A 26,690-nucleotide genomic window follows, 5' to 3' on the forward strand; every position below is an offset into this window, starting at 1 on the left:
AGCAGAACATAAGTCAGATGCACCTTAAGCATCAATTTTATTGTTACTTTTTAAATATTGAAGAAAAAATATTTAATAAATTAATAATTTAGAAGGAAAAAATTAAGAAAAAATATGAAATAATAAATAATGAATTATTAAAAAAATCATAAAAGCAAATGTTGAAAATAAAAAAATGAATTAAATTTAGAAAGATAGAAGAAAAATAAACACAAGTTCAATAAAAAAGAAAATGAAAATTAAATCAAAAAAAAGCAATAAACAAATTAAAAGAGCTATATTGTTTTAAATTCAATTTTTTAATAAAAATATCACAATTGAAAGCAAATAAGCTGAATTTACCTAAGATAAAGTGTCAAATTTGAGAGATTAGTGCAATTTGCTAAATTAGAACCTAAGATTGATGCACCTTAAGCACCAATTTTATTTTCACTTTTAAAATTTGATTAAAAAATATATAATTAACTACCAGTTTAGAAGGAAAAAATTAAGAAAAAATATGAAATAATAAGTAATTAATGATTAAATAAATAATAAAAGCAAATGTTGAAAATAAAAAAATCACTTAAATTTACAAATATAGAAGAAAAATAAACACAAGTTCAATAAAAAGAAAAAGAAAAGTAAATCAAATAAAAAATAATAAACAAATTAAAAGAGCTATATTGTTTTTTAATTCAATTTTATAACTAATAATAAATTTTATCCAAACAAATAAACTGAATTTACCTAAGATAAAGCGTTAAATTAGAAAGATTAGCGCAATTTGCTAGAGCAGAACTTAAGCCTAATACACCTTATTCACCAATTTCATTCCTACTTTATAAATATTGAAGAAAAAATATATAATTAATTAGTAATTTAGAAGGAAAAAATGAAAAAAAAAATATGAAATAATAAAAATTGAATTAATAAATAATAAAAGTAAATGTTGAAAATAAAAAAATAAATTAATTTTAGAAAGATAGAAGAATAATAAATATAAGTTCAATAAAAAAACAAGAAAAGAAATTCAAATAAAAAACAATAAACAAATTAAAACAGCTATATTGTTTTAAATTCAATTTTATAACTAAAAATATCATTATCCAAAATTCCAAAATGAATAAACTGAATTTACCTAAGATAAAGTGTTAAATTTGAGAGATTAGTGCAATTTGCTAAAGCTGAACCTAAGCCTGAGGCACCTTAAGCACCAATTTTATTTTCACTTTTAAATGTTGAATAAAAAATACATCATTAATTGGTAATTTTAGAAGGAAAAAATGAAGAAAAAATATGAAATAATAAAAATTGAATTAATAAATAAATAATAAAAACAAATGTTGAATATAAAAGAATAAATTAAATTTAGAAAGATAGAAGAAAAATAAGCACCATTTCAATAAAAAAGAAAAAGAAAAATAAATTAAATGAAAAATAATAAACAAATTAAAAGAGTCATAATATTTTAAAATCTATTTTATAACTTAAGTATATCACAATCTAAACAAATAAATTGAATTTACTTAAGATTAAGTGTCAAACTTGAGAGACTAGTGCAATTTGTAAAAGCAGAACCAAAGTTTTATACAATTTATTCACAAATTTCATTGCTACTTTATAAATATTGAAGAGAAAATATAAAATTAATTTGTAATTTAGAAGGAAAAAAATATGAAATAATAAGAAATGAATTAATAAATAATATAAGCAAATGTTGAAAATAAAAGAATGAATTAAATTTAGAAAGATAGAAGAAAAATAAACACCATTTCAATAAAAAAGAAAAAGAAAAATAATAAACAAATTAAAAGATCAATATATATATTGTTTTAAAATAGATTTTATCACTAAAATATCAATCCAAACAAATAAACTGAATTTACTTAAGATTAAGTGTCAAATTCGAGAGATTAGTGCAATTTGCTAAAGCAGAACCTAAGCCCAATGCACCTTAAGCATTAATTTTATTTCTACTTTTTTAATATTGAAGAAAAAATATATAATAAATTAGTAATTTAGTAGGAAAAAATGAAGAAAAAATATGAAATAATAAGAAATCAATTAATGAATAATAAAAGAAAATGTAGTAAATAAAAAAATGATTTAAATTCAGAGAGATAGAAGAAAAATAAACACAAGTTCAATAAAAAAGAGAAAAGAAAATATAATCAAATAAAAAGCAATAAGCTAATTAAAAGAGCTATATTGTTTTAAAATCAATTTTAAAATATCACAATCCAAACAAATAAACTGAATTTACATAAGATAAAGTGCCAAATTTGAGAGATTAGTGCAATTTGCTAAAGCAAAACCTAAGCCTAAAGCACCTTAATCACCAATTTCATTCCTACTTTATAAATATTGAAGAAAAAATATATAATTAATTAGTAATTTAGAAAGAAAAAATATGAAATAATAAGAAATGAATTATTAAATAAATAATAAAACAAATATTGAAAATAAAAAATGAATTAAATTTAGAAATTTTGAAGAAAAATAAAAACTAATTCAATAACAAAGAAAAAGGAAAGAAAAAATAATAAACAAATTAAAAGAGCTATATTGTTTTAAACTAAACATATTACAATTAAAAATAAATAAACTAAATTTACCTAAGATGAAGTGTTAAATTTGAGAGATTTGTGCAATTTGCTAAAGCAGAACCTAAGCCTGATGCACCTTAAGCACCAATTTTATTGTCTCTTTTAAATGTTGAATAAAAAATATATAATTAATTGGTAATTTAGAAAGATAGAAGAAAAATAAAGACAAGTTCAATAAAAAAGAAAAAAAAGTAAATAAAATAAAAAATAATAAATAAAATAAATGAGCTTTTTCGTTTTAAATTCAATTTTATAACTAAAAATATCACAATCCAAACAAATAAACTGAATTTACATAAGAAAAAGTGCCAAATTTGAGAGATTAATACAATTTGCTAAAGCAATACCTAAGCCTGAAGCACCTTTATCACCAATTTAATCGCCACTTTTTAAATATTGAAGAAAATATATTTAGTTAATTAGTAATTTAGTAGGAAAAAATATGAAATAATAATAAATGAATTATTAAATAAAAAATAAAAGCAAAAATTGAAAATAAAAAAATAAGTTAAATTGAAAAATATTGAAGAAAAATAAACACAAATATAAAAAAAAGAAAAGAAAAGTAAATTAAATTAAATAAAAAATTAAAAAACTAATTAAAAGAGTTTTATTGCTTAAAATTGAGTTTATATGTAAAAATATCATAATCCAAAACTAATAAACTGTTTTAATCAATTAGAAGTTTTATAAATAAAAAATGAATAAAAAAAATAATAATTTAAAATTTATCATGAATTTAAAAAATTTAAGATGAAAATTAAATAAAAATAACAAATAAAACATTTGAAAATAAAATGTATTAATTAAAAGAGGGGATAATATCTATTCGAAAAATATTCTCAATGAACATCAAAAATATAAGAAATATTAATTATAATAATAATATTTATAAATTAAATATACTTCAGATCAATATGGAGACTTTGATGAGTTTAAAGTGAAGAGCTTAAAAACTTTTTTTATTTATTTAAATAAATTTAAAAGATATTGATAAAAAAAATAATTACTTCTTCTAATTTTTTATATTTTTTAATCTATAATATCATTTATTTTTTTTTCAAAAATATTTAAAAGCAATTTATGGAAATTTAATCAATTAATTATAAGTGGATAAAAGAGCAAATAAATCATATGAATTTATAAATTTGCTTTTAGTTAGTAATAAAAATCAAAAAAGTAAGTGCAACATTCATTATTAAATTTTGATACTCCTCTATTTAAAATGTGTACTTAAAAAAAAATAGGAACTAAAGATTTGATATAAAGTATAATGAGAATGCGAAATCACTAGAACAAAATGAATTTTTGAGGTATTTAGGTGTATTATAATCTAAAAGCTAAAAAAGAAAAAAATGAATAGGGTTTTATTTAAAAAAATATATGATAATATAAAGTCAAAGAGGATTGATAATAATTAGTCATTTAATATTTACTTTAAACATATTTTTTGAAAAATTTACGTGATTTTAATATAAGTGAAAATAAATAAATTAATTTATACATAACAAAAAAGTAATATTTAAAATTTAATCGAAATTAAATTAAAAGTTTAAAATTTAATATTTTGATGAAATTCCAAACATATAAAAAACATATTAATCTATTTCATTCTTACAAAAAATTATAATTTTGAAGATAAATTTATTTATAGAATAGTTATTATAAATGTCAGTCTACTGATCAGCAGTAAATAGTTTATAAACCACAATTTATTGGTTAGTACCTGCCTCCCATCATTTCGGGACCTAAATCAAATTGGCAACAACCGTAGTAACCATAATTGTAAAGAAAGTAAGCATTGTTAAATTAATCAGTGCATTGCTAAAAGCAGGATTTCATATCTTCAGTGAATAGTATACGAAACATTTTTATTTGTTTTTAAGCAAATTCTTAGAAAGGTTCATTATCACTTACTTCAGGACTTTTAGCTAAAGATTATCCAACTTCATTAGAATTTTACATCTTTCCTTATCTTAGCTTTTTCTAGCATTCAGTTAAAGAAATTAAAATAGCGCAAGTAAAGACCAAAATAATTAAATTTTTTTTCATTTTTTATTTTTAGCAATTTATTTTTTAATTATTAATAATTAATTAATTAATTATAATTTTTGTGATATCTATTCAGCTACCTATTAAAGTAGATATAATATATTAAATATTGTTGTATTTTTTAAATTCTGCCAATCAAAAAAAAAAATAAAGAAGGATTTTTTTAAAAAACGCCTTTTAAAATAGGAATAAAAGATTATTTCGTTTTGGTTAAAGCTTCATTAACACTTATAATGAACTATTTTAAGAAAATCTTTGATAAATAGATTTTTACATCTTTTATTAAAGGTATTTTTTTTAATGCTAAAATTAATAAGTTGATAAAAAACAATTTAATTACTTATATAAAATACAAATTTTTAGAGATATTTTAAATAAGCTTTTATGATTTTATTATAAATTGAATTAATTTTAGCGTTTTTCAACAGTTCAGATATACTGGAGCACATGACTACTTGTACCAGCCTAAATTTCCAGGAATTGGTATATGCACATAAGTTGCACAACAAAAATACTTGCTGTATTCTGGATACCAGTAAACCTAGCCTTTGTATGTCTACTAACATTAGTTAAAGCAATTAGCCTATCCTGCATCAAAGAAGCTACTGGCTGTTGCTTTAACACCAGATTAAATTAGCTCAGTTGCTTTTTTATTCAAAGTTCCATCATTTTTTATGATTAAATCACCATTTTAAACTTAGATAAATTGCTTAGATTCATCATAGGTCTAACTTTCAGCATTTTATAAAGCTTCTTATCTCATAGCTCTAAACTGCTTTGAAGATTAAGCCTATGATAATAGAAGAGCAAAAGTAAAAAGCAATGAAATTATGTTTTTGTGCATGTTTTATAAGCTTTTTCTACTTATTTATATTTGTTTGTGTTTTGCTATAATTAATTTTAAGATTATTGTTTTTGTGGAAGTATAAATATTGTTTTATGAATGCATGTAATTAATTTTAATGAATTTTAATTTTAAAAACGTAAAAATTTTCAGAAAAATACAATTTATATTTGTTTTTTTGCTAAACATTCTAATTATTCTTAAATTATCTAAGTAATCTATCTACTGGGAACAAAATTTTATGTTTAATTATTTCTTTTATTTTCATAATTTTAATGGATAGAAAAATTAGCACTAGTAAGTGAAAAAATATATGTTGATTTATTTATTTACTAATTAATTGATGACTTGAAATTAAAATGTGTAAACTTACTATATTAATTCTAAAAGCATAACAAGATATAATAAAATAGCAATTTAATGACCAATCATAGATTTTTTAAGACACAATTATAATTGTAAACTTTTTGTTATTCATCATACATTTTCAGCTATAATTAATTAATTATTGAATTATTGTTGACCTTATCTGCTCCAAATAACTTATTAAACAAATTTTATCCAATCTACCATATGCTTATTATTTAATAATTAAGCTAACTAATCATAAAATCCATAGAATTTATAAAAAATAGAAAGTAATTTAATTAACAGTTGGTAATAGTTTATTTTTATATAATACAAATATTATTGATATAATCTATTTGCAATAAATTATAACCATACTTTGTATACTAATTTATTAGGTAAATAATGAATTAATTATTTTTATTTGACATAGCATATCAATAATAAAATCTATTGAATCTAATAAAAATAGAAAGTAATTTAATTAACAGTTGGTAATAGTTGTTTTTTAGAATACAAGTATTAATATAATCTTTTTGCGAAAAATAATAATCATACATTTTTATATTAATCAATGAGTGAAATAATAAATTAATTATTTTTAGTTGACATAATCTACAATTTGCAACTTACTATAAAATGCTATTTTATTGAATATTTGCTTTAAATTTAATAGCTTATCAATAATAAAATCCTTACAATCTATTAAAAATAGAAAGTAATTTAATTAACAGTTGGTAATAGTTGTTTTTTAGAATACAAATATTAATATGACCTTTTTGCGATAAATAATAATCATACATTTTATACTAATCTATGAGTTAAATTATGAATTAATTATTTTTGGTTGACGTAATCTACAATTTATAACTTATTATAAGATGCTAATTTATCAACTATTTGATTATAGCTTATCAATAATAAAATCCATACAATCTATTAAAAATAAAAGTTATTTAATTTGCAATTAGTAATAATAATAAACATTCTTTTCCTGCAATTTAATTGCTATTTAATGAGGCAAGTAATTACTTAATTGTTTTTGATTGAAATAATCTTCACCATTTAGCTTGCTATTCAAAAATGATTTTATGAATTATTTATTAATTTACTATTTAAACATTTATTATTTATTTTTATTTATAAAACATCAAAAATATTAAATTTATTACAAAAAAAAAACATATAAAACTAATTAAATTTTGAAAGCGTTTTGGTTTTTTATTAAATTCTAGCCATTTTTCTTAAAAGATTTCCATTTAGAATTAATTTAAAATATAAATTTATATAGAATTATTTTATTAGAAGATATATTTATTTCATATGTTTGCTTTAAAAGATATTAAAGAGATAACTAAAATAAGTATATAAATTCATACAAAAAAATAATATTTGTATTATTATGATTATTATTAGATTTTCTTATTTATATTTCAATTAGTTAATTACTACTTTTTCAACAATTTAAGGTTGCAGTTAAGCAGGTTTGTTAATATGTACCATCATAATTGTTATTTAGAGCAAACTAGCAGCAAAAGTAATTTTTATTCTTATTTTAGTAAAAGACATTTCCACCAATTTTTTTGCATTATCTAAAGCATTCTTATTGCAAGCTATCGAATTGTGTGACACCTTTAGAAGAATCCATATTGCTTTAAATGAGCTATGGTTTAAAATCAGGATCATTATTATACATAATAGCAACAGGTTTGGTTTAACTAAAGAACTGATTATCTTTGTCAGCTTCAAGAGCATGAACTTAATTAGGATCACTTACGATACGCTAAGCTATTTGATCTACTCCTTAAGTTGAGTTTAATTATTTAGGACCTTCTAGAAGTTAATCAGTGAATCCATTAGCATCCTGTTGATCATTTTATCTCAGCTTTTTTTTGGACTCAACAGTAGAGATTAATACAGCGCAAGCAAAAAGTAAAGCGACAAATTTTTTCATTTTTGACAATTAATTTTATTTTTTATATTTTTAATATTATAATGTCTGGATTAATATTTTTGAATTAATAAATTGTTTGTTGGATGCATTTTAATTTTTGTTTAATGGTTTTTTTTTAAGAAAATTTCATTTCAAAAACGTTTTTTATTTTCGAGCTGTAAGAAAAATTACTACGCTATCAAGGAAAAATCAAATTTGCATAAAAACTTAAATCTAATAATTGCTGATAGTTTTTAAAAATAGATAATAATTCAAGCGCCTAATGCTATTTTCTAGAACTTAATACCAAAGATGTTTATATTTACTTTTTTTGTATTTTTAATTCAATAGAGATTTTACATAACAAATTTATAAATTTAATCATCCAACTCATTATAATACTGAAAATAATGAAGTATGATTAAATCGATTTTAATATTGATTAAGCTTCATTTTATATAAAATATCGAATGAAATAAATGTGTTATAATAAAAATTTATTTATAAATTACTTTCTTGTTAATATTTAATGGTCCATTTCTATTCATAAAACTTTTTACTTCAACTAGATTAACTACTACTTTAAAAATAATACTGAAGGTTATAAAATAAATCATTATTTAACTCTATTTGATGAAACATTATATATTATGTTAGTTAAAATAAGAGGTGATAAATAATACACTTTATAAAGCCATTTGATAAAAAAAAAAATTCGTTAATTTTTCAATTTTTTTGTTTTTTTAAACCATTTATTAACTTGCAAAAATATGGTATTTATAAAAATATAAAAAACAATAATCAAATCTATCTATCTATCTATCTATCTATCTATCTATCAATATTTTAGGTTAAAAAATTTTTTTCAATACATTATTTAATAAAAACATATTATATTCTATTATCCTATTATTCAAATATTTCATATTTATTCATTATTTTTGCCACTTGTTTATTATCATCAGAGTTATATTTTAAAGATAACTAATCTTTTTGATTTAAGATATTTGCTTTTTGTTAATTCAATTATTTTTTTAAATATTCTTAAAAACATTATTCTAAATTTTAAATAAAAATTAAATAAAATAAATTTTTAAATTAATAAATAAAAAAACATTAGAAGAATAAAAAACATAAAGAAAAATAAATCAAATAAATAAATATAAAGATCTTTATTGTTTTAAATTAGTTTTATATTTAAAAATATGACAATCCAAAACAAAATAATTCAAATAAATTAAAAGACCTTTATTGTTTTAAATAAATTTTAAAAATTAAGAATATAATTATCCAAAACAAATAAATTCTTTTTACCTATTTTTCTTAACTTACCTATTTTACCTAAGCATAAAATCAAGTGTCAAATATGAGAGATTAGAGCAATTTGCTAATCCAGAACCTAAGCCTGATAAACATTGGTTGTTAATATTATTTCCACTTTTTAAATTTTGAAGAGAAAATAAATAATTAATTAGTAAATCAGAAGGAAAAAATGAAAAAAACTTTTGAAACAATAAGAATTAAAAATAAAAGCAAAAGTTAAAAATAAAATAATGAGTTAAGAGAGAAGAAAAAGTCAGCAACACAATAAAAAGAAAAGAAAAATAAATAAAATAAAATAAAAGATCTTTATTCAAATAAATTCTTTTTACCTAAGTTGAAGTGTCAAATTTGAGAGATTAGTGCAATTTGCTAAACCAGAACCTAAACCTGAAGCACCAATTGCACCAATTTTATTTTTTCTTTTTAAATATTTAAGAAAAAATATATAATTATTAGTTAATTATATGGAAAAAATGAAGAAAACATATGAAATAATAAGATTAACAAAAGCAAAAGTTAAAAATAAAATAATGAGTTAAATTCATAAAGAAAGAAGAAAAAGCAAGTACAATAAAAGAAAAAGAAAAATAAATTAAAAGATCTTTATTGTTTTAAATTAGTTTTTATAATTAAAATACCACGATCCAAAATAAATAATTTCTTTTTACGAAAGGTTAAGTGTCAAATTTGAAAGATTAATGAAATTTCCTAAACCAGAACCTAAGCCTGATGCCTCTTCATTACCAATTTTATTTTAACTTTTTAAATATTGAAGAAAAAATATATAATTAATTAGTTAATTCATTAGAAGGAAAAAATGAAGAAAAAATAAGAAATAAAAAGATTAATTTATAATAATAAAAACGAAAATCGAAAATAAAATAATGAGTTAAATTAACAAAGAAAAAAAAAATCAATCAGGCATAATAAAATGAAAAAGAAAAAGAAATCAAATAAATTAAAGATCTTTATTATTTTAAATTAATTTTTACAATTAAAATATCACAATCCAAAACAAATAAAATCTTTTTACCCAAAATGAAGTGTCAAATTTGAGAGATTAGTGCAATTTTTTAAACCAGAAAGTAAGCATGATGCTCCAATTGGACTAAATTATTCCTCAAGGTTAAGTGTCAAATTTGAGAGATTAGTGCAATTTGCTAAACCAGAACCTAAGCCTGAAGCACCAATTAACCCAATTGTATTTTCACTTTTTAAATATTGAAGAAAAATAATTAGTTAGTTAATTAATTAATTAGAAGGAAAAAACAAAGAAAAAATATGAAATAATAAGATTTGTTAATAATAAAAGAATATATAAGTAGAAAATAAATTAATGAGTTTTATTAGAAGAAAAACGAAAAAAGAAAACAAGTGAGAAAGCACAATAAAATGAGAAAGAAAAATATAAAAAATATAATAAAAGATCTTTATTGTTTTAAATTAGTTTTTATAATTAAAATATCACATCCAAAACAAATAAATTCTTTTTACTTAAGTATAAGTGTTAAATTTGAGAGATTAGTGCAATTTTTTAAAGCAGAACCTAAGCCTGAAGCACCTTCATCACCAATTTGATTTTCACTTTTTAAATATTGAACAAAAAATATAAAATTTACAAGTTAATTAATTAATTAGAAGGAAAAAACAAAGAAAAAATGAGAAATAATATGATTTTTTAATATAAAAATAAAAGTTGAAAATAAATTAATGAGTTTTATTAGCAAAGAAATAGAAAAAAAACAAGTAAGAAAGCACAATAAAAAGAAAAAGAAATCAAATAAATTAAAAGATTATTATGGTTTTAAATTAGTTTTTATAATTAAAATATCACAATCCAAAAAAAATTAATTCTTTTTACCAAAGGTTAAGTGTCAAATTTAAGAGATTAGTGCAATTTGCTAAAGAAGAACCTAAACCTGATGTACCAATTGAACCAATTTTATTTTTTCTTTTTAAATATTGAAGAAAAAATATAATTAGATGGAAAAAATAAAGAAAAAATATCAAGATTAATTAATAATAATAATAATAATATCGAAAATTTAAAATAAAATAATGAGTTAAATTAATAAAAAAGCAAAATAAAAAGAAAAAGAAATCAAATAAATTAAATGATCTTTATTTTTTTAAATTAGTTTTTATATTTAAAATATCACAATCCAAAACAAATAAATTATATTTACCCAAGATTAAGTGTCAAATTTGAGAGATTAGTGCAATTTTTTAAACCAGAACCTAAGCCTAATCCACCTTCGATGCCAATATCATTATCACTGTTTAAATATTTAAGAAAAAAATTATTTTATAAATTTGAAGGAAAAAATGAAGAAAAAATATGAAATAATAAGATTAATTAATAATAAAATTGAAAATTGAAAATAAAATAATGAGTTAAATTAACAAAGAAAAAAGAAAAAAAGCAAGCAAGCAGAATAAAAAGAAAAAGAAAAAATATATCAAATAAATTAAAAGATCTTTTTTGTTTTAAATTAGTTTTTATAATTAAAAAATAACAATCTAAAACAAATAAATTCTTTTTACGAAATGTGAAATGTCAAATTTGAGAGATTAATGCAATTTTATAAAGCCGAAACTAAGCCTGATACCCCTTCATCACTAATTTTATTTTTACTTTTTAAATATTGAACAAAAAAAAAATAAATTGGTTATTTAGAAGGAGAATATGAAGAAAGAATAATAAAATTAATAAATTTGCAAAAGAGATAAAAATAAAAATCCAGTAAAATAATAAGAAAAAGAAAAATAAATTGAAGATCTTTGTTGTTTTAAATTAGTTTTTATAATTAAAATATCACAATCCAAAACAAATAAATTCTTTTTACTGAAGGTTAAGCTTCAAATTTTAGAGATTAATGCAATTTCCTATACCAGAACCTAAGCCTGAAGCACCTACATCATCAATTTAATTGTAACTTTTTAAATATTCAACAAAAAATATATAATTTATTAATTAGAAGTAAAAAATGAAGAAAAAATATGAAATAATAAGATTTGTTTATAATAAAAGTAAAAGTTAAAAATAAATTAATGAGTTTTATAAGCAAATAAAAAAGAAAAAAAAAAGTAAGTAAGCGCAATAAAAATAAAAAGAAAAATAAATCAAATAAATTAAACTATTTTATTGTTTTAAATAAGTTTTTATAATTAAAATATCACAATCCAAAACAAATAAATTCTTTTTACGAAAGATTAAGTTTCAAATTTGAGAGATTAGTGCAATTTGCTAAACCAAAACCTAAGCCTGAAGCACCTTCATCACCAATTATATTTTTACTTTTTAAATATTGAAGAAAAAATATATAATTAATTAGAAGGAAAATATGAATAAAAAATATGAAATAATTAGATTAGTTAATAATAAAAGTAAAGGCTAAAAATAAATTAATGAGTTTTATTAGAAAAGAAATAAGAAAAAGTAAGTAAGCAAGCACAATAAAAAGAAAAATAAATAAATAAATTAAAATATCTTTGTTATTATTTTATAATTAAAATACCACAATCCAAAACAAATAAATTCTTTTTACTTTAGGTCAAGTACCAAATTTGAGAGATTAGTGCAATTTCCTAAATCAGAACCTAAGCCTGAAGTGCCTTCATCACCAATTTTATTATAACTTTTTAAATTTTGAAGAATAAATACTTTATTAATTAGTTAATTAATTAAAAGGAAAAAATGAAAAAAAAATATATTTGCTAATAATAAAAGTAAAGGCCGAAAATAAATTAATGAGTTTTATTAGCAAAGAAATAAGAATAAGTAAGCAAGCAAGCATAATAAAAAGAAAAAAAATCAAATAAATTAAAAGATCTTTAGTGTTTTAAATTAAAATATCACAATAAAAAACAAATAAATTCATTTTACGAAAGGATAAGTGTCAAATTTGAGAGATTAGTGCAAATTCCTAAACCATAACATAAGAATAAAGCACCTTCATCAGCAATTTTATTGCAACTTTTTAAATATTGAAGAAAAAAATTATAATTAATTAGTTAATTAATTAATTAGAAGGAAAAAATGAAGAAAAAATATGAAATAATAAATAAGATTAATTAATAATAAAAGCAAAATGAAAATAAAATAATGAGCTTTATTAGCAAAGAAAAAAGCAAACGAGCTAAATAAAAGAAAAAAAAATAAATAAATAAAAAAATCTTTATTTTTTTAAATTAATTTATTTTTTTTTTGTTTTTTTTGTTTTAATTATTTATATCACAATTCAAAACAAATAAATTCTTTTTACCTAAGATCAAATATCAAATTTGAGAGATAAGTGCAATTTGCTATACCATAACCTAAGCCTGATGCACCTTCATTGCCAATTTTATTGCTTCTTTTTAAATTTTGAAGAAAAAAATATAATTAATTAGAAGGAAAAAATGAAGAAATAATAAAAGCAAAAATTTAAAATAAAATAATAAGTTAAATTACAAAGAAAAAAGAAAAAAAGCAAGAAATCAAGTACAATAAAAACAAAAAGAAAAATAAATCAAATAAATAAATAAAAAGATCTTTATTGTTTTATATTAGTTTTTATAATTTAAATATCATAATCCAAAACAAATAATTTTTTTTTACCTAAGGTTAAGTTTCAAATTTGAGAGATAAATGCAATTTCTTATACCATAGCCGATATCTGATGCACCTTCATCACCAATATAATTGTTACTTTTTAAATTTTGAAGAAAAAATACATAATTTATTAATTAGAAGAAAAAATATGAAATAAAAAGATTAGTTAATAATAATAAAAGCAAAAGATGAAAATTAAATGATGAATTAAATTAACAAAGAAAAAAAAAAAAAAAACAAGCAATCTAGCTTAACAAAAAGAAAAATAAACCAAATAAATTAAAAAATTTTTATTATTTTAAATTAGTTTTTATAACTAAAATATCACAATCCAAAACAAAGAAATTCGCTTTACTGAAGTAGAAGTGTCAAATTTGAGAGATTAGTGCAATTTGCTAAACCAGAACCTAAGCCTGAAGCACCTTCATTACTAATTTGATTTTCACTTTTTAAATATTGAAGAAAAAAAGTATAATTAATTTGTTAATTAATTAGATAGAAAAAATGAAATAATAATATTAAATAATAAGATTAGTTAATAATAATAAATGCAAAAATTTAAAATAAAAAAATGAGTTAAATTAACATAGAAAAAGAAAAAAAGCAAGCAATCAAGCACAATAAAAATAAAAATAAAAATAAAAAATAAATTTAAGAAATTAAAGATCTTTATTGTTTTAAATTAGTTTTTATAAATAAAATATCACAATCAAAAATAAATAAATTCATTTTACCTAAGGTCAAGTATCAAATTTGAGAGATTAATGCAATTTGATAAACCAGAACCTAAACCTGTAGCATGATCAATACCAATATTATTTTATCTTTTTAGAAGGAAAAAATATTGAAGAAAATTTCAAAAAGTAAATTAATTTTATAAATAAATTGAAAGTTAAATATATAATAAATAATATTTTAAAGAGCTGAAATTAAAATATGTAGAAATTATAATAATATTAATATTTATAAATTAAATATACCTCAAGTCAATATGGAGAACCTAATGAGATTAAAGCGAAGAGTTTAAAAACTTTTTATATTAAAAAAAATAATTTAAAGCCTTTTCATAAAAATAAATGATTACTTCTTTTAAATTTTTATATCTTTTAATCTATTATATCATTTATTTTTTTTCAAAAATATTGAATTTCAATTTATCCAAGTTTAATTAATAAAAAATAGATTAAAAAAAAATTATTTGAATTTATAAATTTGCTTTTTATAAAGAGATATACAGCAATAACTCGAACCTGGAACCATCGAATAAGCCATGATTCAAGGAGGGGATTAAGTATTATTTATAAAATAAAAATTTAAAAAATGCCTTACAGAAGAATAAAGAATATATTTAAGTGGGTAAATATATGAAATATTTTTATTATTGTAGTAAAAATAAAAAATATAAAAGTTAAAACAGAAAAAAAATGAATAGGGGTTTTATTTTAATAAATATATGATTATATTAAGTCAAAGAAGATTAGAGATATTAATTCATTTAAAATTTACTTTAAACATATTTTTGAAAATTTATATGATTTTTATTTAAATAAAAAGTAAATGATTTTACATAATAAAAAAATTAATATTTAAAAATTAATCGAATTAAAGTTTAAAATTTTGATGAAATTCTAAACATATAAAAAACATATTAATCTATTTCATTCATACAAAAAATTATAATTTTGAAGTTAACTTTATTTATAGAATAGTTATTATAAATGTCAATATACTGATCAGCAGTAAATAGTTTATAAACCACAATTTATTGGTTAGTATTTGCCTCCCATCATTTCGGAACCTAAATCAAATTGGCAACAACCGTAGTAACCATAATTGTAAAGAAAGTAAACATTGTTAAATTAATCAGTGCATTGCTAAAAGCAAGATTTCATATCTTCAGTGAATAGTATACGAAACATTTTTATTTGTTTTTAAGCAAATTCTTAGAAAGGTTCATTATCACTTACTTCAGGACTATTAGCTAAAGATTATCCAACTTCATTAGAATGTTACATCTTTCCTTATCTTAGCTATTTCTAGCATTCAGTTAAAGAAATTAAAATTGCACAAGTAAAGACCAAGATAATTAAATTTTTTTTCATTTTTTTATTTTTAGCAATTTATGTTTTTAATTATTAATAATTAATTAATTATAATTTTTGTGATTAGATAGTCAGCTAATTATTAAAGTAGATATACTATATTAAATATTGTTGTATTTTTTACATTCAGCCAATCAAAAAAAATAAAGAAGGATTTTTTTATAAAAACGCATTTTAAAATAATGATAAAAGATTATTTTGTTTTGGTTACAACAAGCTTCATTAACGCTTTCAATGAACTATTTTAAGAAAATCTTTGATAAATAGATTTTTACATCTGTTTATTAAAGGTATAATTTTAATAATAAAATTAATAAGTTGATAAAAAACAATTTAATTACTTATATAAAATACAAATTTTTAGAGATATTTTAAATAAGCTTTTATGATTTTATTATAAATTGAATTAATTTTAGTGTTTTTCAACAGTTCAGATATACTGGAGCACATGACTACTTGTACCAGCCTAAATTTCCAGGAATTGGTATATGCACATAAGTTGCACAACAAAAATATTTGCTGTATTCTGGATACCAGTAAACCTAGCCTTTGTATGTCTACTAACATTAGTTAAAGCAATTAGCCTATCCTGCATCAAAGAAGCTACTGGCTGTTGCTTTAACACCAGATTAAATTAGCTCAGTTGCTTTTTTATTCAAAGTTCCATCATTTTTTTTGATTAAATCACCATTTTAAACTTAGATAAATTGCTTAGATTCATCGTAGGTCTAACTTTCAGCATTTTATAAAGCTTCTTATCTCATAGCTCTAAACTGTTTTGAAGATTAAGCATGTGAGAATAGTAGAGCAAAAGTAAAAAGCAATGAAATTATGTTTTTGTGCATGTTTAATAAGCTTTTTCTACTTATTTATATTTGTTTTTGTTTTTCTATAATTTATTTTAAGATTATTGTTTTTGTGGAAGTATTAATATTGTTTTATGAATGCATATAATTAATTTTAATGAATTTTAATTTTAAAAACGTAAAAATTTCAGAAAATACAATTTATATTTGTTTTTTTGATAAACATTCTAACTATCTTAAATTATCTAAATAATCTACTGGGAACAAAATTTTATGTTTCTTTTATTTTCATAATTTTAATGGATAGAAAAATTAGCACTAGTAAGTGAAAAAAATATATTGATTTATTTATTTACTAATTAATAGTTGAATTGAAATTAAAATATGTAAACTTACTTTATTAATTCTAAAAGCATAACAAGATAATAATAAAATAGTAATTGAATGAGCAACGATAGATTTTTTAAACATAATTATAATTGTAAAATTTTTGTTATTCATCATACATTTTCAGCTAATTAATTATTGAATTCTGGTTGACCTTATCTGCACCATCTAACTTATTAAATAAATGTTATCCAATCAACCATTTGCTTATATTTTAACAATTAAACTGAGTCATCATAAAATCCTTAGAAACTATAAAAAATAGAAAGTAATTTAATTAACAGTTGGTAATAGTTTATTTTTTAGAATACAAATATTATTGATATAATCTATTTGCAATAAATTATAATCAGACTTTTATGCTAATTTATTAGGCAAGTAATGAATTAATTATTTTTATTTGACGTAATCTACACAATATAACTTACTATAAAAATTCTATTTCATCTAATATTTATTTTTTAATAGCTTATCAATAATAAAATCTATAGAATCTAATAAAAATAGAAAGTAATTTAATTTAACAGTTGGTAATAGTTGTTTTTTAGAAAACAAATATTAATATACTCTTTTTGTGATAAATAATAATCACACATTTTATAATAATCAATGAGTTAAATAATAAATTAATTATTTTTGGTTGACATAATCTACAATTTGCAACTTACTATAAAATGCTATTTCATTGAATATTTGCTTTAAATTTAATAGCTTATCAATAATAAAATCCTTACAATCTATTAAAAATAGAAAGTAATTTAATTAAAAGTTGGTAATAGTTGTTTTTTAGAATACAAATATTAATATAATCTTTTTGCGATAAATAATAATCATACATTTTATACTAATCTATGAGTTAAATAATCTACACTAAAAACTTAATAAAAAAACGCTGATTTATCAACTATTTGATTATAGCTTATCAATAATAAAATCCATAAAATCTATTAAAAATAAAAGTAATTTAATTTACAATTGGTTATAATAAATATTTTTTTTATGCTATATAATGATGCAAGTAATTACTTAATTATTTTTGATTGAAATAATCTTCACCATTTAATTTGCATTTCAAAATGATTTTATGAATTATTTATTAATTTAATATTTAAAAATTTATTATTTATTTTTATTTATTAAACATCAAAAATATTAAATTCATTACAAAAAAACTCATAAAACTAATAAAATTTTGAAAGTGTTTAGGTTTTTTTTAATTCTAGCCATTTTTTCTTATAAGATTTATATTTAAATATAATTTAAAATATAAATTTATATAGAATTATTTTATTAGAAGATATATTTATTTCATATGTTTGCTGTAAAAGATGTTAAAGAGTTACATCAAACAAGTATACAAATTCATACTAAAAAAATATATTTGTATTATTATGATTATTATTAGATTTTCTTATTTGTATTTCAATTAGTTAATTAGTATTCTTTCAACAATTTAAGGTTGCAGTTAAGCAGGTTTGTTAGTAAGTACCATCATAATTGTTATTTAGAGCAAACTAGCAGCAAAAGTAATTTTTATTCTTATTTTAGTAAAAGACATTTCCACCAATTTTTTTGCATTATCTAAAGCATTCTTATTGCAAGCTATCGAATTGTGTGACACCTTTAGAAGAATCCATATTGTTTTAAATGAGCTATGGTTTAAAATCAGGATCATTATTATACATAATAGCAACAGGTTTAGTTTAAATGAAGAACTGATTTTCTTTGTCAGCTTCAAGAGCATGAACTTAATTGGGATCACTTACGATACGCTAAGCTATTTGATCTACTCCTTAAGTTGAGTTTAATTATTTAGGACCTTCTAGAAGTTAATCAGTGAATCCATTAGCATCCTGTTGATCATTTTATCTCAGCTTTTTTTTGGACTCAACATAAGAGATTAGAACAGCGCAAGCAAAAAGTAAAGCAACCAATTTTTTCATTTTTGACAATTAATTTATTTTTATATTTTTAATATTATAATATATTTAATATTTTTGAATAAATAAATTGTTTGTTGGATGTATTTTAATTTTCATTTAATGGTTTTTTTTTAAGAAAATTTTCATTTCAAAAACGTTTTTTATTTTGAGCTGTAAGAAAAATTACTTCGCTATCGAGGAAAAATCAAATTTGCATAAAAAAATTAAATCTAACAATTGCTGATAGTTTTTAAAAATAGATAATAATTCAAGTGTTTGATAATATTTTCTGGAACTTAAAACAAAAGATGTTTATATTTTTCTTTTTTTATATTTTTAAATAAATAGATATTTTAAATGCAAATTTATAAATTTAATCATTCTCATCATAATAATGAAATTATTAAAGTATGATTAAATGGATTTTAATATTGGTTGAGCTTCATGTTATACAAAATATCGAATGAAAAAAGTGCGTTATTATAAAATGTATTTATAAATTACTTTATAGTTAATATTTAATGGTTAATTTCCATTCATATAATTTTTATTTTAACGAGATTACTGAAGGCTATTAAATAAATTATTATTTAACTCCATACATGAAAAATTAAATATTATTTTAGCTAAAATAAGTGGTGAGAATTATTAAATTTTATAAAACCATTTAATAAAAATAAAAAATAAAATTTTAATATATTAAACAAATATATTTAGATTATTAAACATACATGAGTTAGTCCATTTGAAAACAATGTATAATAATAATTTGAGATATCGTAAATCATGATATCATTAATGGTTGGTGATATTTCAAAAGTATGAACACCAAAATATCTGTTTTTAAAATGCAAATATATTATTATTTAAATTTTTTTTTCTCTAAGATCCAAATAAATTAAATTTATTCTTTTTTGAAGAAATCAAGATATATCACATTAAGTTTATTGATGATTTATGCCATATTATCTCAAACAAAAAACTTATAAAAATTTAATTATTGAAAATATATCTTTACTTAAATTAAGAATTTTTTTTTTAAATTAAAAATAAATGTTAACAAAAATTTTAAAATGATAAAATCTTTAATCATCATATTTTTTAAATAGTGATTCTTCTGATAGAAAGTAAAAATTGATTGGACTCATAAAAAGAGCTTACAGTCTTGGAATTAACTTCTTTGACATAGCTGAAGTTTATGGCTAAGGTGAAGGGGAAATCTAATTTGGAGAAGCCTTCAAAGCTCTAGGAGCTCCTAGATAAGAATTAGTCATTTCTTCTAAGATCTTCTGGGCAGTTCCACCAACTTCAGTTGATATTAAAAAATTTAATTAAATTGGTTTATCTCGCAAGTATATTCTTGATAGCCAATTTAAAGAGACTTCAATTAGACTACTTAGATATAATCTTTTGCCATAGATTTTATGAAGATATTCCCTTAGAAGAAACTGCTAAAGCTTATAACGATTTAATCGAATAAGGACTTATTCACTACTGGGGAACATCAAGATTAAATATTATCCCTCCTGTTTCTGAACAACCTTAATATAGCATGATTATAAGAGAAAAATTTGAAGTTGAATACAGAAGACTTTTTGACAAGTACAAATTAAGAGCTACAGTTTGGAGTCCTCTCTACAACAATATGTTAACTGGTAAATACAATTATGACACTATTCCTAAAGGATCAATATTATAAGAATTTAAAGATAACATTTATATAAATAGAATAAATAATTAGCATTTTGCTGATAACAAAAAAGAAATATTGATAAAGCTCCTAAATGCTCTAGGAAACATTGCTAAGAGATTAAAATGCACTTAATCATAATTAGAAATGGCTTGGGTTCTTGCAAATACCAATTACTACTGCAATCACAAGTGCTATTAGACATAAATAGCTTGATGACATAGTTAAAACTGTGTAGGTTTTCAAATAAATAACGCCTGAAATGAACAAAGAAATAAATGAAATTTTAGGAAAAAAGCTTATTATTGGAATGAATGTTAAAACACTTGAAATAAAAAAAATACAAGAAGATATTTAATGATTATCAAAAATAAACATTGATATTTAGTTTAGATTAATTTTGTTAGAAATTTTTTATTTTATATTTTCAATCACCTTAATTAACTTCATTTATAATGTGCTTTCTTATTTGATTGTTAAGATTTAAAAAAATATTTGACAATTAAATTCTATTTCTATCTATTGAAATTAATAATAAGCTATTTTCTAGATAAATAGCTAATAAATAAATAATAGTTAAGTTATTTATCTTTATAAAAATAGTTAAAAATAATTTTAAACTTTTCTATTTATTTTTGATAAAAGATAAAATTTAATTTTGAATTTTATATTTAATTAATTATTTATAAAATAGATATTTAATTTATCCAAATAAAATTTAAAATAAAAAGTTTGTTCTCATATTCAAATTTTTAAAAAAATGTAATTAAACGAAAAAGAATTATTAAAGAAATTTTAGTTTATGAATATAAAATTTATCATTATGTCAACAAATTAATTACTTTAATTAATTAATTACTTATCCAAATTTATTATTTTAATCTCATATTCAAATTTTTAAAAAAATGTAATCAAACGAAAAAGAATTATTAAAGAAATTTTAGTTTATGAATATAAAATTTATCATTATGTCAACAAATTAATTACTTTAATTAATTAATTACTTATCCAAATTTATTATTTTAATCTCATATTCAAATTTTTAAAAAAATGTAATCAAACAGAAAAGAATTATTAAAGAAAGATTTTTTATTTCAGAACTCCTTTAATTAATTTGTAAACAATTCTTCTAGAAATTTATTTATCAATTATGTAAATATGTTTATTTATCAATCAAATATATTAATGATTAAATTATAAAAATAAAAAAACAATAAATTATAATTTAATAGCTACTCTAACATTTAACTCATACATAAGCATAAATAAATAAATGGAATATAGATTTTTAGGAAACACTGGTCTCAAAGTCTCTGCTATTGGCTTCGGAAATGTGTTAAATAGTGATAATCCTGATAGATTACAAATAACGATTGAACTCGTTAAGAGAGCTTATAGTCTTGGAATTAATTTCTTTGACACAGCTGAATTTTATGGATATGGAGAAGGTGAAATTTAATTTGGAGAAGCCTTCAAAGCTCTAGGAGCTCCTAGACAAGAGTTAGTCATTTCTTCTAAGATCTTTTGGGGAGCTCCACTAACTTTACCTGATGTTAAAAAAATCAACTAAATTGGTTTATCTCGAAAGCATATTTTCGAAGGAGTGAAAAATAGTTTAAAGAGACTTCAATTAGACTACTTAGATATTGTCTTTTGTCATAGATTTGATGAAGATACTCCCTTAGAAGAAACTGCTAAAGCCTTCAACGACTTAATCGGATAAGGACTTATTCACTACTGGGGAACCTCAGAATGGTCAGCTAGCGAGATCTTTGAAGTAAGAGAAGTTTGTGCTCGATTAAATCTCACCCCTCCTGTTACTGAACAACCATAATATAATATGTTGGTTAGAGATAGATTTGAAGTTGAATATGGAAGACTCTTTGATAATTTCAGATTAGGATCTACAGTTTGGAGTCCTCTCTGCAGCGGTATCTTGACTGGAAAGTATAATGATGGAACTCTTCCTGCTGGTTCTAGATTAAAAGAGTTCATGGACAATTTTATTATGAAAGCAATTTATAATTAGTTCTTTGCTGAAGATAAGAGAGAAAAGCTATTAAAGCTCCTAAATGACCTTGCAAATGTAGCGAAGAAGTTGGGATGCACTTAGTCATAATTAGCTATGGCTTGGATTCTAGCAAATCAAGATGTTTCTTCTGCAATTACAGGTGCTACTAGACCTGAATAGCTTGATGATACAGTTAAATCATTGTAATTTATCAAAAAAATAACACCTGAAGTGAACAAAGAAATAGACCAGATATTAGGAAACAAACCCATGCCTGGATAGGATGTTAAAGCATTTGGACTTAAAAAAAACACTAGAAGAGAATTAATGATTATTAAAAATTAATATTGAAATACAATTTATAAATTGAATGATTTCTGTTCTATTTTTTGTTTTTTAAAAAGACATTTTATTTTCTAATCTGATCTGATTAAGATATATGTTTTATTAAAAACTATATGATGATTAATATAATTGCATTAAATAAAGTTAAAAAACTAAAGATATATATATTGATTGATTGAATTTATCAAAACATCTAAATATAATATCATATATTCATCCACCACTATAACACCATGTGCGAGTATGTATGTATGTATGTATGTATGTATGTATGTATGTATGTATGTATGTATGTATGCACCAATTTTGTTTCCACTTTTTAAATGTTGAAGAAGAAATATATAATTAATTAGTTAATTCATTAGAAGGAAAAAATGAAGAAAAAATATGAAATAATAAGATTAATTAATAATAAAACCAAAAATTAAAAATTAAAATAATGAGTTAAATTAATAAAGAAATAAGAAAAAGTAAGGAAGCACAATTAAAAGCAAAAAAATAGAAATCAAATAAATTAAAAGATATTTATTGTTTTAAATTAGTTTTTTCAATTATAAATATCATAATCCAAAACAAATAAAATCTTTTTACCTAAGTTCAAGTGTCAAATTTGAGAGATTAGTGCAATTTGCTAAAGTAAGCCTGATGCACCTTCATCACCAATATGATTATCACTTTTTAAATATCGAAGAAGAAATATATAATTCATTAGAAGGAAAAAATGAAGAAAAAATATGAAATAATAAGGTTAATTAATAATAAAACCAAAAATTAAAAATAAAATAATGAGTTAAATTAACAAAGAAATAAGAAAAAGTAAACAAGCACAATAAAAAGAAAAAAAATATAAATCAAATAAATTAAAAGATCTTTATTGTTTTAACTTAGTTCTTTTAATTATAATTATCACAATCCAAAACAAATAAACTCTATTTACTTAAGGTCAAGTTTCAAATTCTAGAGTTTAGTGCAATTTGCTAAACCAGAACCTAAACCTGATGCACCCATTGCACCAATTCGATTTTTACTTTTTAAATATTGAAGAAGAAATATATAATTAATTAGTTAATTCATTAGAAGGAAAAAATAACGAAAAAATATGAAATAATAAGATTAATTTATAATAAAAAATATAATAATGAGTTAAATTAACAAAGAAAGAAGAAAAACTAAACAAGCTCAATAAAATAGAATAGAAAATAAATCAAATAAATTAACAGATTTTTATTGTTTTAAATTAGTTTTTTTAATTATAAATATCGCAATCAAAAACAAAAAAACTCTTTTTACTAAAGGAAAAGTTGCAAATTTGAGAGATTAGTGCAATTTGCTAAAGCAGACCCTAAGCCTGATGCACCCATTGAACCAATTTTATTCCAACTTTTTAAATATTGAAGAAGAAATATATAATTAATTAGTTAATTCATTAGAAGGAAAAAATGAAGAAAAAATATGAAATAATAAGATTAATTAATAAAAAAAGTAAAAATTAAAAATATTATAATTAGTTAAATTAAAAAGAAAGAAGAAAAAGTAAGCACGCACAATAAAAAATAAAAAAAATATAAATCAAATAAATTAAAAGATCTTTATTGTTTTAAATTAGTTTTTTCAATTATAAATTTCATAACCCAAAAACAAATAAACTCTTTTTACCTAAGGTCAAGTTTCAAATTCGAGAGTTTAGTGCAATTTGCTAAAGCAGAACCTAAGCCTGATGCACCTTTATCATCAATTTTGTTTTCACTTTTTAAATATTGAAGAAGAAATTTATAATTAATTAGTTAATTCATTAGAAGGAAAAAATGAAGAAAATATATGAAATAATAAGATTAATTAATAATAAAAAATATAATAATGAGTTAAATTAACAAAGAAATAAGAAAAATTAAGCAAACAAAACAAAAAGAAAAAACATGTAAACCAAATAAATTAAAAAATATTTATTGTTTTAAATTAGTTTTTTCAATTATATATATCATAATCCAAAATAAATAAACTATTTTTACCTAAGGTCAAGTGTCAAATTTGAGAGATTAGTGCAATTTGCTAAAGCAGAAACTAAGCCTGATGCACCCATTACACCAATTTGATTTCCACTTTTTAAATATTGAAGAAGAAATATATAATTAATTTGTTAATTAGAAGGAAAAAATGAAGATAAAATATGAAATAATAAGATTAATTAATAATAAAATATATAATTATAAGTTAAATTAACAAAGAAAGAAGAAAAATTAAACAAGCACAATAAAAAGAAAAAGAAAATAAATCAAATAAATTAAAAGATCTTTATTGTTTTAAATTAGTTTTTTTAATTTTAAATATCACAATCCAAAACAAATAAACTCTTTTTACTAAAGGACAAGTTCCAAATTTTAGAGATTAGTGCAATTTGCTAAAGCAGAACCTAAGCCTGACGCACCAATTGCACCAATTTTATTCCAACTTTTTAAATATTGAAGAAGAAATTTATAATTAATTAGTTAATTCGTAGGAAAAATGAAGAAAAAATAAGAAATAATAAGATTAATTAAAAATAAAACCAAAAATTAAAAATAAAATAATGAGTTAAATTAACAAAGAAATTAGAAAAAGTAAGCAAACACAATAAAAAGAAAAAAAATATAAATCAAATAAATTAAAAGGTATTTATTGTTTTAAATTAGTTTTTTTAATTATAAATATCACAATCCAAAGCAAATAAACTCTTTTTACCGAAGGTCAAGTTTCAAATTCGAGAGTTTAGTGCAATTTGCTAAAGCTAAACCTAAACCTGATGCACCCATTGCACCAATTTGATTTCCACTTCTTAAATATTGAAGAAGAAATATACAATTAATTAGTTAATTCATTAGAAGGAAAAAATGAAGAAATAATATGAAATAATAAGATTAATTAATAATAAAAAATATTAATTACGAGTTAAATTAACAAAGGAAGAAGAAAAAGTAAGCAAACACAATAAAAAAAAATAAATAAATCAAATAAATTAAAAGATCTTTATTGTTTTAAATTAGTTTTTTTAATTATAAATATCACAATCCAAAGCAAATAAACTCTTTTTACCGAAAGTCAAGTTCCAAATTTGAGAGGTTAGTGCAATTTGCTAAACCAGAACCTAAGCCTGATGCACCTTCATCACCAATTTGAGAAACAATTAATTAATCAAAAAGTTTATAATTAATTAATTCAAAAAAAAAATCTAAACAAAGAAAAATAAGAAAACTGGGAAAATAAACTTTACTTTTGCAAGCCAATCAACTACTTCACTTCCCAAAGCTCACTCTGAAAAAGTTATACTCAGTATTTAATGCAAATACCTTAGTATTAACTGCTACTCTTCAGTATATAATGCATATACCACATAGAGTAGTGAAGACTGGGCTTTTAGTACTGGAGTAATGAATGGTTTCTTTTCAATGAAACTCATAATATTCAAGAATTCTATATTAATACATAAATAGATAAATAAAAGTATAAAATTAACATAAAATATAATACCTAAGATGTATTCTGAGTGCATTTATATGTGCGAGTATTTCCATTTCCATTTCCATCACCAATTTGATTGTATCTTTTTAAATATTGAAGAAGAAATATATAATTAATGAGTTAATTCATTAGAAGGAAAAAATATGAAATAATAAAACCAAAAATTAAAAATAAAATAATGAGTTAAATTAACAAAAAATAAAGAAAAAGCAAGCAAACACAATAAATAGAAAAAAAAATATAAATCAAA

General features: G+C 20.2%; 12 protein-coding genes across 12 annotated transcripts in view; 3 read left to right on the forward strand and 9 right to left on the reverse strand. All coding sequences in view use genetic code 6, as the record gives it.

Annotated features, from left to right (window-relative positions):
- TTHERM_001310200 (hypothetical protein) overlaps positions 1-165 on the forward strand; it is a gene marked incomplete at both ends in the record, with an annotated part of 282 nt that extends 117 nt beyond the window's left edge. Inside the window, one exon of the mRNA XM_012800723.1 lies at positions 1-165. This exon is cut by the window's left edge and continues 117 nt beyond it. Within this exon, the coding sequence (XP_012656177.1) occupies positions 1-165 (165 nt within the window).
- A 79-nt stretch (positions 166-244) lies between these two features.
- Positions 245-4,553, reverse strand: TTHERM_01311210 (hypothetical protein; the record flags this gene model as incomplete). The annotated part of the gene is made up of 10 exons (XM_001026683.2): positions 245-275; positions 343-432; positions 730-819; positions 1,121-1,210; positions 1,509-1,598; positions 1,869-1,958; positions 2,246-2,335; positions 2,598-2,687; positions 2,884-2,973; positions 4,315-4,553. 10 exons carry the CDS (start codon positions 4,551-4,553, stop codon positions 245-247), a joined length of 990 nt encoding a protein of 329 aa, XP_001026683.2.
- Positions 4,554-5,061: 508 nt separating this feature from the next.
- On the reverse strand, positions 5,062-5,484 carry TTHERM_01311220 (hypothetical protein; the record flags this gene model as incomplete). The annotated part of the gene is made up of 1 exon (XM_001026684.1): positions 5,062-5,484. One exon carries the CDS (start codon positions 5,482-5,484, stop codon positions 5,062-5,064), a length of 423 nt encoding a protein of 140 aa, XP_001026684.1.
- A 1,804-nt stretch (positions 5,485-7,288) lies between these two features.
- On the reverse strand, positions 7,289-7,786 carry TTHERM_01311230 (hypothetical protein; the record flags this gene model as incomplete). The annotated part of the gene is made up of 1 exon (XM_001026685.1): positions 7,289-7,786. The coding sequence occupies one exon, from the start codon at positions 7,784-7,786 to the stop codon at positions 7,289-7,291; it is 498 nt and encodes a 165-aa protein (XP_001026685.1).
- Positions 7,787-8,570: 784 nt separating this feature from the next.
- TTHERM_001311231 (hypothetical protein) lies at positions 8,571-14,805 on the reverse strand (the record flags this gene model as incomplete). Its single annotated transcript, XM_012800724.1, has 19 exons — positions 8,571-8,823; positions 9,080-9,202; positions 9,418-9,507; positions 9,757-9,846; positions 10,122-10,298; positions 10,583-10,672; positions 10,950-11,039; positions 11,275-11,364; positions 11,633-11,722; positions 11,935-12,024; positions 12,296-12,385; positions 12,637-12,726; positions 12,975-13,064; positions 13,354-13,443; positions 13,689-13,778; positions 14,038-14,127; positions 14,417-14,506; positions 14,663-14,712; positions 14,767-14,805. 19 exons carry the CDS (start codon positions 14,803-14,805, stop codon positions 8,727-8,729), a joined length of 1,746 nt encoding a protein of 581 aa, XP_012656178.1. The 3' UTR covers positions 8,571-8,726.
- A 610-nt stretch (positions 14,806-15,415) lies between these two features.
- TTHERM_01311250 (hypothetical protein) lies at positions 15,416-15,859 on the reverse strand (the record flags this gene model as incomplete). The annotated part of the gene is made up of 1 exon (XM_001026687.2): positions 15,416-15,859. The coding sequence occupies exon 1, from the start codon at positions 15,782-15,784 to the stop codon at positions 15,416-15,418; it is 369 nt and encodes a 122-aa protein (XP_001026687.1). The 5' UTR covers positions 15,785-15,859.
- A 347-nt stretch (positions 15,860-16,206) lies between these two features.
- Positions 16,207-16,629, reverse strand: TTHERM_01311260 (hypothetical protein; the record flags this gene model as incomplete). Its single annotated transcript, XM_001026688.1, has 1 exon — positions 16,207-16,629. One exon carries the CDS (start codon positions 16,627-16,629, stop codon positions 16,207-16,209), a length of 423 nt encoding a protein of 140 aa, XP_001026688.1.
- Positions 16,630-18,422: 1,793 nt separating this feature from the next.
- On the reverse strand, positions 18,423-19,004 carry TTHERM_01311270 (hypothetical protein; the record flags this gene model as incomplete). The annotated part of the gene is made up of 1 exon (XM_001026689.2): positions 18,423-19,004. Exon 1 carries the CDS (start codon positions 18,918-18,920, stop codon positions 18,423-18,425), a length of 498 nt encoding a protein of 165 aa, XP_001026689.1. The 5' UTR covers positions 18,921-19,004.
- Positions 19,005-20,014: 1,010 nt separating this feature from the next.
- TTHERM_01311280 (aldo/keto reductase family oxidoreductase) lies at positions 20,015-20,816 on the forward strand. The gene is made up of 2 exons (XM_001026690.3): positions 20,015-20,554; positions 20,628-20,816. The coding sequence occupies exons 1-2, from the start codon at positions 20,098-20,100 to the stop codon at positions 20,669-20,671; spliced, it is 501 nt and encodes a 166-aa protein (XP_001026690.3). The 5' UTR covers positions 20,015-20,097; the 3' UTR covers positions 20,672-20,816.
- A 1,046-nt stretch (positions 20,817-21,862) lies between these two features.
- TTHERM_01311290 (aldo/keto reductase family oxidoreductase) lies at positions 21,863-22,951 on the forward strand (the record flags this gene model as incomplete). The annotated part of the gene is made up of 1 exon (XM_001026691.1): positions 21,863-22,951. The coding sequence occupies one exon, from the start codon at positions 21,863-21,865 to the stop codon at positions 22,949-22,951; it is 1,089 nt and encodes a 362-aa protein (XP_001026691.1).
- A 900-nt stretch (positions 22,952-23,851) lies between these two features.
- TTHERM_001311291 (hypothetical protein) lies at positions 23,852-25,734 on the reverse strand (the record flags this gene model as incomplete). The annotated part of the gene is made up of 6 exons (XM_012800725.1): positions 23,852-23,972; positions 24,236-24,325; positions 24,602-24,691; positions 24,955-25,044; positions 25,304-25,393; positions 25,664-25,734. 6 exons carry the CDS (start codon positions 25,732-25,734, stop codon positions 23,852-23,854), a joined length of 552 nt encoding a protein of 183 aa, XP_012656179.1.
- Positions 25,735-26,228: 494 nt separating this feature from the next.
- Positions 26,229-26,471, reverse strand: TTHERM_001311292 (hypothetical protein; the record flags this gene model as incomplete). Its single annotated transcript, XM_012800726.1, has 2 exons — positions 26,229-26,392; positions 26,450-26,471. 2 exons carry the CDS (start codon positions 26,469-26,471, stop codon positions 26,229-26,231), a joined length of 186 nt encoding a protein of 61 aa, XP_012656180.1.
- Positions 26,472-26,690: the final 219 nt, after the last annotated feature.

Source organism: Tetrahymena thermophila (assembly GCF_000189635.1).
Source record: "Tetrahymena thermophila SB210 genomic scaffold scf_8253994, whole genome shotgun sequence".
NCBI classification, from domain to species: domain Eukaryota; phylum Ciliophora; class Oligohymenophorea; order Hymenostomatida; family Tetrahymenidae; genus Tetrahymena; species Tetrahymena thermophila.